The 12,055-nt window shown below is 43.1% G+C and overlaps 1 protein-coding gene across 1 annotated transcript; it reads left to right on the forward strand.

The window, feature by feature from the left end:
* The first annotated feature begins 2,782 nt into the window (after positions 1-2,782).
* On the forward strand, positions 2,783-11,930 carry LOC124003950 (serine/arginine-rich splicing factor 3-like). Its single transcript, XM_046312618.1, has 7 exons — positions 2,783-2,888; positions 3,321-3,374; positions 3,577-3,787; positions 3,920-4,066; positions 5,739-5,777; positions 9,315-9,401; positions 11,459-11,930. Exons 2-7 carry the CDS (start codon positions 3,368-3,370, stop codon positions 11,484-11,486), a joined length of 519 nt encoding a protein of 172 aa, XP_046168574.1. The 5' UTR covers positions 2,783-2,888; positions 3,321-3,367; the 3' UTR covers positions 11,487-11,930.
* The last annotated feature ends 125 nt before the right edge of the window (positions 11,931-12,055 follow it).

Raw genomic sequence — 12,055 nt, forward strand, 5'->3', positions numbered from 1 at the left:
ACAGTGTAGGTCTACCAGGGTGTTTGAAGTTTCAAGTTTTTATTGTCACGTGCACAAGTACAATGCCTTTCTTGCTTGCTCTTTCCCAACAATGCAGCAATCAATATCAGTGGTACTATAAAAAATACATCCAAAGTCAAGTAGAACAAAAACACACGAGAAATTGCCAATACCATATTTATAATGTGCAGGGATACTGGAGTGGTAGGTTTAGATATGTATAGGGGTAAGCTGACAAAGCATTAGGATACTGTATATGATACACAGAGTAGCAGCAGAGTATATGATGATTGTATGTGAGTGTGTGTGCATGTGTGTAGAGTCAGTATGAATGTGTGTGCGTGTTATGTGTGCGTGAGCAAATTAAGTGTGTGTATGTGTGAGTGTGTTGGAGTGTCAGTACGAGTGAGTCTAATTGAGTGTGTAGCGTGTGCATAGAGACAGTGCAAAAAAAAAACATTTTTTTTATAGAAGGATAAGTGCAGATTGTCTGTGTAGCCATTTTGATGGCTATTTAACAGTCTTATGGCTTGGGTATACAAGCTGTTCAAGAACATGTTGGTGTCAGACTTCGCGCTCCGGTTCCGCTTGCCATGCAGAACCAGAGAAAACAGTCAATGGCTTGGGTGGCTAGTCTTCAACAATTTTCTGGGCCTGATATAGAGGCCCTGGATGGCAGGGAGCTCGGCCCAAGTGATGTACTGGGCTGTCTGCACCACCCCCTGTAGCGCCATGCAATTGAGGGCAATGCAGTTGCCATACCAAGCAGTGATGCAGCCAGTCAAAATGCTCTCAATGGTGCAGCTGTAGAACTCTTTTCAACCTCTTGAGGGGAAGATGTTGCGCCTTCTTCACTAATGTTTGCATGTGTGTGGACCATTTTCTATGTCCTTATAGTGATTTGGACACAGAGGAACATGAAGCGCTTGATCCACTCCTCTGCAGCCCTGTCGATGGACAGTGGTCCACAATCAGCTCCTTGGTCTGAGGGAGAGGTTGTTTTCCACAGTTCACCACAGCGCCAGGTCACTGACATCCTCCCTGTAGGCGGTGCCATCGTCACCGGTGATCAGGCCTACCACAGTTGCGTCGTCAGTAAACTTGAAGATGGTGTTGGAGTCGTGCGTGGCCACGGGTGAACAGAGAGTGCAGGAGGGGACTAAGCACATACCCCTGTGGGGCCCCCGTGTTGAGGGTCAACATGGCAGAGATGATGCTGCCTACCCTCACCACCTGGGGTTCGCCCGTCAGGAAGTTCAGGATCCAGTTGCAGAGGGAGGTGTTCAGTCCAGGGTCCCAAGCTTGTTGATGTGTTGAACACTGAGCTGTCAATGAACAACATTCTCAAATAGGTATTCCTTTTATCTAGGTGGGTGAGGGCAGAGTAGTGTGCATTTGAGATTGTGTCGTCTATGGATCTGTTTGTGTGGTATGCAAATTGTAATGGGTCTAGGGTGTCTGGGAGTTGGAGTTGATGTGTGCCATAACCCGCCTTTCAATGCAAATCTAATCAAATTCATTTTTATTGGTCACATACACATATTTAGCAGATGTTACTGTGGGTGTAGCGAAATGCTTGTAAAAGTTGCTTAGGAGTTAGAAGCAGAGGTGCCATATCTGTCGGCTCCATCTTACTTGATGATTACAGATGTGAGTGCTACAGGGCAGTAGTCATTGTGGCAGGTGGCCTTAGGAAGGATGGTGGTCATCTTGAAACATGTGGGGATTACAGACTGGGACAAGGAGAGGATGCAAATGACCGTGAATATGCCTGCCAGCTGTTCTGCACCTGCTCTGAGAATGCCCCCTTGAATTCCGTCCAGCCCGCAGCTTTATGAGTGTTGACCTGATTAAAAACCTTAGTCACGTCGGCCTCAGAGAGCAAGATCACGCAGTCCCCTGGGTCAGCGGGGTCGCTCATGCACAGCTAGGTGTTGTTTTTGTCAAAGCGCACATAAAATGCATTGAGTTCGTCTGGTAGAGAGGCATTGTTGGGCAGATCATGGCTGGGTCTTCCTTAGTAATCTATAATGGACTGTATCCCCTGCCACACTCAGCAGGCGTCAGAGCCCGCTTAATAGGATTCCACTTTGTTCCTATATTGTCCCTTTACTTGTTTGATGGCTCTGCAGACGTCGTAGCAGGACTTCTTGTTCGTGTCCTCAGCTGTTACTTCAGGGTTGGCTACCATAACCCTGTGAGTGGTAGCCCTGTCCTTTAGTTTAGCGCTAATCCTCAATTTTAATCCAGGGCTTTTTGATTGGGGAAGCAGCGAATCTTCACTGTGGGGATAATGTCTGAAATGTACTTGGTAATGAAGCCGGTGACACGGAGGTGGTTAGCGATGTTCTATCTAATACCACACCCCCTTGGGCCTTGTTGATTAATTATAGACTTGGTGGTTTGAGTCCTGAATGCTGATTGCCTGGCAACGTTGGTAAACAATTTATTATAGCAATAAGGCACCTTGGGGGTTTGTGATATATGGACAATATACCATGGCTAAGGGCTGTGTCCAGGCACTCCGCGTTGCGTGGTACATAAGAACAGCCCTTAGCCGTGATACAGTATATTGGCCATATACCACACCTCCTCTTGCCGTTTTGCTTAATTATACCCCATGCTGGATAAACTATATATTACGTACCATGCAATGTATACTTAAGAAGAACCATTGTATAAATAAATACATGTTATTTAGCTATCTGGTCTCGACACAGCTCTTTTTTTTTTAAAGAAAAACACACTTGGTCAGGTAGTCATAATTCTCCACTCCAGTAGACGGCGATAGGCCACTGGTAAAGCACTTTACTGACCCCGAGCTGTCGAGATTATTTATTTCATTTCAACGCCATTTTCCAACACCGTGTGGAGACTACTGCTCGCAGGTAAGAATCGTTTGAGCGTGTTGGGAGACTTTGGCGCAGATATAACGAGTACAATTGTGATTAATAGATGTGGGAATGAAAACCGTTTACGATTTAAAAACATCATACACTGTAAAATTGTTTTGCTTTAGTCGAATAGTTCGATTGAACCGTCAACAAAAGCCATCATCTTGCTAAGCTAACCGCAATGCTCATCCACGGCTAATATTAGCTAATGGAAGCTAACAATGAGCAGCACTGCCAGATTAATACAATACATGTTTTTCCTGTCTAATGTATCCATGCACTTACTTAAAGCTGTAACTAACTTGCGATCGTATTAAGTTACATTTAAACAATCGCGTGGTTGGTAGCTAGCTAAGCACGTTAACTTGCTAGCTAACAATATAGTTAACTAATCAATGCTAACCAAGTCTCCCTCCTTTCTTCCAGATTGATATTTTTCGTCAACCCTTCAACGGAAACGAGTATCCTTCGAGATGGGAGGTAATTACCTAACGTGATATGTACCCAACGTCTTTTTCGGTCTTGTTTCTTATGTGTAAAAAAAAACGATTAGTTTGGTTAGGGGCGTTTGGCCACTTAACACAGCGTTGTCACAAATTACGTCGATGGGAGTGATGTGAATTGTGAATGACTGGATGTAGTACTTGTGGTATCTTATTTTCCTCTTTCCTTTCACTCTTAGAACCTGCTCATCTCAGAGATTGTCCTCTTGATTGTAAGGTATATGTTGGGAACTTGGGCAACAGTGGAAACAAGACTGAGTTGGAGAGGGCGTTTGGGTACTATGGCCCCCTGCGTAGTGTGTGGGTGGCGAGGAACCCCCCAGGCTTTGCCTTTGTCGAGTTTGAGGACCCCAGAGATGCAACTGATGCTGTGAGAGAATTGGATGGGAGGTAAGCCACTACTTAAATGCATTATTGTCCAACAAGAATGGGAAATTCAGTTCATTACTTGAGCAAAACAGTGAGTCATATGCCGTATTCCAGTCTAACTTGTATGCTTCTGCAATTATTTTATGTGAACAGGACTCTGTCTGGCTGCAGAGTGAGAGTTGAGTTGTCCAATGGTGAGAAACGCTCGAGGAGCCGCGGACCCCCACCCTCCTGGAGCCGTCGCCCTGGACGTGATGACTACAGCAGCAGGCGCCGTGGGAGCCCGCCTGTCAGACGCCGGTATGATACATCACCTTTCACCTAGATTTATTATCACTTATCTTTAACATGTAGGCCAACAAGTGTTTATAACCTACCTACCTTGCCAGTCAACCCCACACCCTCCCTTCCATCCCTTCCAACTGTGTCATATGTCCTATCATTTCAATTTAGTGGGCTGGATTTGGCAGGTAGACACACACACCTGCACTGTCTGTAGGTTCGTTAGTGCTGTGATACATTATAACATTTTTACTATGGACACAATCAGAGCTGGGAAAGGATCATTTACTCATCTGAGGGATTGGGTCCCATTTTCAGGTCAAAATTTAGGTGATTTCAAAAGGTTTAATTCAGGCATCATTTGTTGATCTGGGCAATACATTTTAAGGTAAATTCTTTAAGATAAACATCACCCATCAAATTTCGGAAGAAGGGGGCACTTGTTTGATCATTTAATTGCTATCTGGATGTCAGTTTTGTTTCATTTTCTCAGTTTCGTTTTTTGCCTTCGATCTATATTAATAAAAATGAACCCCGTTGCAGAGTCATCACCATGCCTCTTCTCACCACCCTCTGAGACAGTCAGTCAACTAGTCCTCTTACAGCATCATGTGACCACTGACCAGCGCCAGCACTGTGCCCCACCCAATCAGCTTCGCTGGTGCCGTGTCACATGACCCAGGCATGGCCAGTCGTCATGTTCCGCTCCAGCCTATTGGTTCCTGAGCATGCAGCTCTCAGCTTCCTCCTCCTCCAACCTTAACCCAATCGTCAGCGTCGCAGCCCACCTCACAATTCTGACCAGTCAGCGATTTAACTACTTTCCCCAATTATCAACACAACTACCTACAAGCAGCACAGCAGGCCCCGGCTAACCACACAAAGACAGGGAAAATCTACAACTACTGTACCCCCTCCAGCCAACCAACTCCATAACTCCAACATTTGCAACATGTGGCAAATCCTCTCTGCAAATTCTACCTCCCTCGCCATCAGTCTGACTTCCTTGCGTCATTTCTATCTTGTGTCCAAACCCCCAAAAATAGTAAGTTGCTTTTCTCCTGCTTTTTGTAGTGTCATGCTTACCACAGGTTTGGTTTAACAGCTGCTTGACTATGCAATTGGCAGTCATAGAAAGTGTGGCTTGAATTTAGTTTCAAACAACTTTTGAGTACAATTATTATCATTTAGAATCTCCCTCTCATAGATTACAAATAAAGCTTTTGTCCTGAAACTCAAAAGTTGTGGGGTCTTGGCGCTGCCCTGGTTAGCATTAACTGTGTATTACCATTTATGAGGACCAATATAGGTAGTGATTTAAGAAATGTGCCCTTCGTTTGTACAACAAACAGTACAGGTATGTAGCTTTTAAGTCTGCATACTTGTATTTTATAGCTTCTAATTCATTGTCTCACTTTGTTTATATGCTTGTGTTCATTTAAACTTCCCCGGTCTCCTGAGTTTATAAGAGGTCTCATTTTGACCTCAGTTGGTTGTCCAGGCATTCTGTCCTCTAGCAGGGGTGCAGAGGATCCCCTGATCTGTTCCGTCTGCAGAAAGAGGAAGGTTGTGTGTGGTATTGTGTAATGTTCGGAATGATGCTTCTTCGGGAATAAGGAATGTCATGATTGACAGGTGTTATTGATGCAATAATACCCTGTATTAAAACGGTTTTTCCTTCTCCGTCCAGCTCTCCTAGGAGGAGGAGCTTCAGCCGCAGTCGCAGCAGGTGAGCGTAAATGCCTCTACTACATTCTCCAGTGTTACTCTTTGCCCAGCCTCCACACCTTAACCTGTCTCGGATATGTGGGGCGGTAGCGTCCAACCTCTCCAACAGCCAGTAAAAGTGCAGGGTGCCAAATTCAGAACCATAAAAATCTCATAATTCAAATCCCTCAAGCATACAAGTATTTTACACAATTTAAAGATAAAATTTTCGTTAATCCAGCCACAGTGTCTGATTCCAAAAAGGCTTTACAGCGAAAGCACCACAAATGATTGTTAGGTCACCACCAACTCACAGAAAAACACAGCCATTTTTCCAGCCAAAGAGAGGAGTCACAAATAGAGAATGTATCACTAACCTTTGATCTTCATCAGATGACACTCATAGGACTTCATGTTACACAATACATGTATGTTTTGTGCATATTTATATATAAAAATATAATTTTACATTGTTACGTTCAGTAGTTCTAAAACATGCAGTGATTTTGCAGAGAGCCACGTCAATTTACAGAAATATTCATCATAAATGTTGATGAAAATACAAGTGTTACACGTGGAATTAGAGATCTAGTTCTCCTTAATGCAACTGCTGTGTCAGATTTTTTTTTTTTTATGGAAAAAGCAAACCATGCAATAATCTGAGTACATCGGTCAGACAACAAAGCAGCCAAAAAGATATCCGCCATATTGTGTAGTCGACATTAGTCAGAAATAGCATTATCAATATTCCCTTACCTTTGATCTTCATCAGAATGCACTTCCAGGAATCCCAGTTCCACAATAAAAATGTTTGATAAAGTATATAATTTGTCCAAATAGCTTCTTTTGTTAAGGCGTTTGGTAAACAAATCCAAACGCACGTGCAGGTCCAGCCGAACGTCGGACGAAAAGTTCAAAAAGTTCTGTTACAGCCCGTAGAAACTTGTCAAACTAAGTATAGAATCAATCTTTAGGATGTTTTTATCATAAATCTTCAATTATGTTCCAACCGGAGAATTCCTATGTCTGTAGAAAAGCAATGGAACGAGAGCTAACTCTCTCGTGACCGCGCGTCATGAGCCTGTGGCACTCTTCCAGTCACCTGGCCAATCCCCTCTCATTCATTTACATTACATTTAAGTCATTTAGCAGACGCTCTTATCCAGAGCGACTTACAAATTGGTGCATTCACCTTATGACATCCAGTGGGACAGTCACTTAACAATAGTGCATCTAAAACTTAGGGGGGTTGGGGTGAGAGGGATTACTTATCCTATCCTAGGTATTCCTTAAAGAGGTGGGGTTTCAGGTGTCTCCGGAAGGTGGTGATTGACTCCGCTGTCCTGGCGTCGTGAGGGAGTTTGTTCCACCATTGGGGGGCCAGGGCAGCGAACAGTTTTGACTGGGCTGAGCGGGAGCTGTACTTCCTCAGTGGTAGGGAGGCGAGCAGGCCAGAGGTGGATGAACGCAGTGCCCTTGTTTGGGTGTAGGGCCTGATCAGAGCCTGGAGGTACTGAGGTGCCGTTCCCCTCACAGCTCCGTAGGCAAGCACCATGGTCTTGTAGCGGATGCGAGCTTCAACTGGAAGCCAGTGGAGAGAACGGAGGAGCGGGGTGACGTGAGAGAACTTGGGAAGGTTGAACACCAGACGGGCTGCGGCGTTCTGGATGAGTTGAAGGGGTTTAATGGCACAGGCAGGGAGCCCAGCCAACAGCGAGTTGCAGTAATCCAGACGGGAGATGACAAGTGCCTGGATTAGGACCTGCGCCGCTTCCTGTGTGAGGCAGGGTCGTACTCTGCGGATGTTGTAGAGCATGAACCTACAGGAACGGGCCACCGCCTTGATGTTGGTTGAGAACGACAGGGTGTTGTCCAGGATCACGCCAAGGTTCTTGGCGCTCTGGGAGGAGGACACAATGGAGTTGTCAACCGTGATGGCGAGATCATGGAACGGGCAGTCCTTCCCCGGGAGGAAGAGCAGCTCCGTCTTGCCGAGGTTCAGCTTGAGGTGGTGATCCGTCATCCACACTGATATGTCTGCCAGACATGCAGAGATGCGATTCGCCACCTGGTCATCAGAAGGGGGAAAGGAGAAGATTAATTGTGTCATTCGCCCCCACTTCACAGTAGAAGCCTCAAACAAAGTTCTAAAGACTGTTGACATCTAGTGGAAGCCTTAGGAAGTGCAATATGACCCCATTTACACTGTATATTGAAATGGCAAAGAGCTGAAAAACTACAAGCCTCAGATTTCCCACTTCCTGGTTCGATTTTTCTCAGGTTTTTACCTGCCATATGAGTTCTGTTATACTCGCAGACATAATTCAAACAATTTTAGAAATGTCAGTGTTTTCTATCCAATACTACTAATCATATGCATATATTAGCATCTGGGACAGAGTAGCAGGCAGTTTACTCTGGGCACCTTAATCATCCAAGCTACTCAATACTGCCCCCCAGTCACCAAGAAGTTAACAGATTTGTGGTAGCTATCTAACTAGTAGGGATGTAAAGATTCACCAATCTGCATCGGTCCCTGATTTTAAAATACAAGTTCATATTACATTCTTTCCACCTTCCGAAAATACCTCATCTTTTGTGACTGACCACTAACGCATCCTCTCCTTTAGTGGCAAACTGTATGTAACTGTTGCCAGTCATTGATCTACCAGTCATTTTGCATGCCGAACAACCCCAGGCAATATCAGTAGCCTAGTCAAACTGCACTGTGCCCAGCTTTACGTGCTGACCAACATGAGTTAGTCGGCCTGTTCCTGATCGTGCACATCTGCTCGGCACCTTCAGCATTCAAATGCTAAAATGGCTTGTGTGATATTATGCTTTATTGGTTGAGTGAGAACCTGTGCAATTTGCTTGGTTGTTGTCTCTGCAAATGTTAAATGGTGTTTTACTGGAATGAACACTTATCTGGCTATACCTGCTGAACAGGGCTTACTATAGATTTGATTTTGATTGTTAAAGTTCACCATTAGCAGTAGTTTGGGTTAAAAACATTTTTACATCTTAAAGTTAAGTTCCCTATTTGGGGGACTTTGAGCGGTTCTGGGCTGGGCGTTTTGGTGTACAAAACACTTTATGAATGTTGTAGGGTCCCGTGTCTTATAGTGCAAGAAAGCCCCATCTCTCCACTCCTGCTCTACCAGTGGTGCTGAACTGAAGTGTCAGGTTTCAGATGCTACATTTGCTGGGTGACTTGTCACATTTCTGAGCCTATCTAGACTAACAAATTATTTCCTGTCTAATAGTGTTGCACAGTATACCGGTTATATCACGGACCAAAACAACATGGTACTTATGATACCAACATTTTTAGAATACCATAGTACCGTTTCATATGTTACTCCAAAAATGTTCGGCCCTCCCAATCTAAAGAACCCACTGCCGCCTGTTATAAAATGTTTATGCATGGCTCTGACGTGGTCAATACTAATCAATGCTCTAAAGCTTAGTGACCACTGTTCAAATGTAAAATTTCTGACAGTGTGAATACATGCGTGTACATCGGGAAACGCACTCTAATTGACTTGTTCTTCTCTAGGTCTCCGTCACGAGACAGAAGGAGAGATAGGTCTATCTCCAGAGACAGGAACCATAAACCTTCAAGATCCTTCTCAAGGTCCCGGAGGTAAGTGTGCGTTCATGACGTTAAATGGCGTCTGTTTCTTGTCTTTGTTTATCCACGGGCGTTTTCCTATATGGATAGGTGCAGTGGGGTTATTGACACCCTTGACACCCTTGATGAAGATGCACACTACGCTCTAAAATTCTTGTAAATTATATTAATACAATTGCACGTAAATGGATTTTGTTTAATTAACGAGTAATAAAAAATTGTAAAAAAGTTGTGTCAATTATCGACATCCCTGTTTTAATTTCCTTTCAATACCTCACCTAGTGAGGATAATGCCACTGAGCCTTTTTCAGAAATGTTTTATGAGTTGGTTGACACGTTAGAAGGAATCTTAGACTGTTCCTACATACAGAGTCCTTCCAGCGCCTTTGTCTGCCCTTATGGGCTGCAGTCTGCAATTCAAACTACAGGTTTTCAATGGGTTTCAAGTCTGGAGACTGAGATGGCCATTCAAGAGCATCATGAACTTTACCTAGTACCAGGACATTTTAGCCAAAAACCCAATGTGTTTGAATAAAATTATCTATATGCACTGAGCTTGGCCACGCGGTGTACAAAAATAATAAAATAACTGACTGGCGAACGTCACAGGCACTCAAACAGGTAGCACGGTGTTGTCCGGGCTGAAGCTGCAACATAATTAGAGCACGTTCGTTTCTTGTTTCTGACTGAAAAGTGCTGTTACCCAAATAGCTAATTTGTCTAGGAAATTTTCCATATTCCCTTAACCCTTGCTCTCTTTACGTGAAACATGTGTGCATTGTATGCATGTCACCAATAGGGCCTCGCCTATAGCATATCACATCAATAAATTAGTTATAACAAAGTCCGAACACCGCAAGAAACGCAAATGTTTACTGGTTGCTCAGGAGGGAAAGCGGAAGTTGAGGTATGAAAGACATTTGACTTAATTGTAGAAACTACTGGAAATCAAGAAAAATGAGGGTGTAGGAGCAAGTGCTGCGTTTGTATTGTTTGCCAAACAGGTGCTGTTAGATTAATCTATTTCCAAAGACCATTTGGAACCATATAAACAACATTAAGTAAATGATAAATGTTCCAGTCTGTTTGAACAAGAAAATACCATTTCAAAAAATATATATATTTTTTAAAGCCTTTATTAAAGCAGCGACTAAAAACAGTTGCATGAGTTGCGGTTTATTTATTGTCTAGGCTAATTATCCAAAGCACCCTCTTTATTTCGATTTAAAGCAAATGCTTGATAGCATACGAGCCATTCATGCTTTGAAATGCAATGTGATGAAATTAACGAATAAATGATTGCTATGAAATATAGGCCTATGTAAGTTACGGTATTAAGACGAAACAGGACGCGCTCTTAGACCGACAACATGATGGTTATACAGGGCCACAACTAAAAGAAGCCTGCTAACAGTTAAGCTATTCATTATGGACCTAATTAAGTTGGTATCTTCTGTAATCAGTTTTCTTAGACAATTAAGGCAAGGGCTGTTTTTACTCCGCTGCTGCCTCCGCCACATTGTTGGGTGGCAGGTAGCCTAGTGGTTAGGGCATTGGACTTGTAACCGAAAGGTTGCCAGATCAAATCCCCGAGCTGTCAAGGTATAAAAAATTTAAAATCTGTCGTTATGCCACTGAACAAGGCAGTTAACCCACTGTTCCTAGGCCGTCATTGAAAATAAGAATTTGTTCTTAACTGACTTGCCTAGGTAAATGAAGGTAAAGTAATAAATTGTTCAACACCAATATGCTGGTTCACCTCGCTGTTATCCACATGGCAACAAAAAAATCTATTTGACTGCTCGCCTACAGAAATCTCGGTTGACCAACAGTTTTTGACCAAACAATCGCAAAGTCGACTAAATTGGGTCAGCCATAGTATGCACAATACTGGACGTCGCTCTGGATAAGAGCATCTTCTAAATGTAAAATATCTTTACGCTGTCATTTTTGCTCGTCTTTATCAAGGCTGTCAATAATTTCGGACCCCACTGTATTTGTAGGGCTGTGGGCATTGGATTGTAGCGCAAGTTATTAATGTTTCTGACAGATCCTTGTTTTTCCCCCAGCCGCTCTAGGACCACGGAGAGAAAGTGAGTGACAGTCTGAAGTCCAACCCTGAGGATGTCTCTTGTATTGAATCAGGTTTTGGATGAGTGCGTTTCATTTTTAAATCATCTTTTAGATTTGTTTTTTCTTTCTTCCTTTTTATGAAGTGAAACGGCCGTGTCTATCCATCTTTGAAACAATTCCGTCTTTGCAAACTGTATCATTCACAAATTACTGTCTTTATTTTACCAAATGTGTCCTGTATTAATTTGTTTAAATTTACATGATGCATTGTCAAATGAGTTAAAGGATTGGTTTAGAAAATGTTTTCAGTCCACTTGGCAATTATTTCCCCCATAAATTCTGAAGTAGAATTCATACAGGAAGTAGCTGTCACACTGCATGTTGAGTAGAATGTGGTAACTCAACTACTTTGTATTTGTTTCTGTTAAACTGTTTGAAGTGATTGAATTAAACATTTGGTAACAGGTTTCCCTGGGTATAACTTTTTGGATTGTTTTGAGTTATGTTTAATTTACTTTTGATTGTGGCTCACTGAATGCTAGATTCTTGGATGGGAGATGGAGGGATTGATGTGTAAATCAAAGCTTAGTCAT

This window comes from Oncorhynchus gorbuscha, linkage group LG18 (genome assembly GCF_021184085.1).
Source record: "Oncorhynchus gorbuscha isolate QuinsamMale2020 ecotype Even-year linkage group LG18, OgorEven_v1.0, whole genome shotgun sequence".
NCBI lineage: Eukaryota > Metazoa > Chordata > Actinopteri > Salmoniformes > Salmonidae > Oncorhynchus > Oncorhynchus gorbuscha.

Coding starts and splice junctions, on each gene's coding strand:
- LOC124003950 (XM_046312618.1), top strand. Junction 3,788..3,919: donor GTGAGAGAATTGGATGGGAG/GTAAGCCACTAC, acceptor TTATGTGAACAG/GACTCTGTCTGGCTGCAGAG. Junction 5,778..9,314: donor TTCAGCCGCAGTCGCAGCAG/GTGAGCGTAAAT, acceptor GTTCTTCTCTAG/GTCTCCGTCACGAGACAGAA.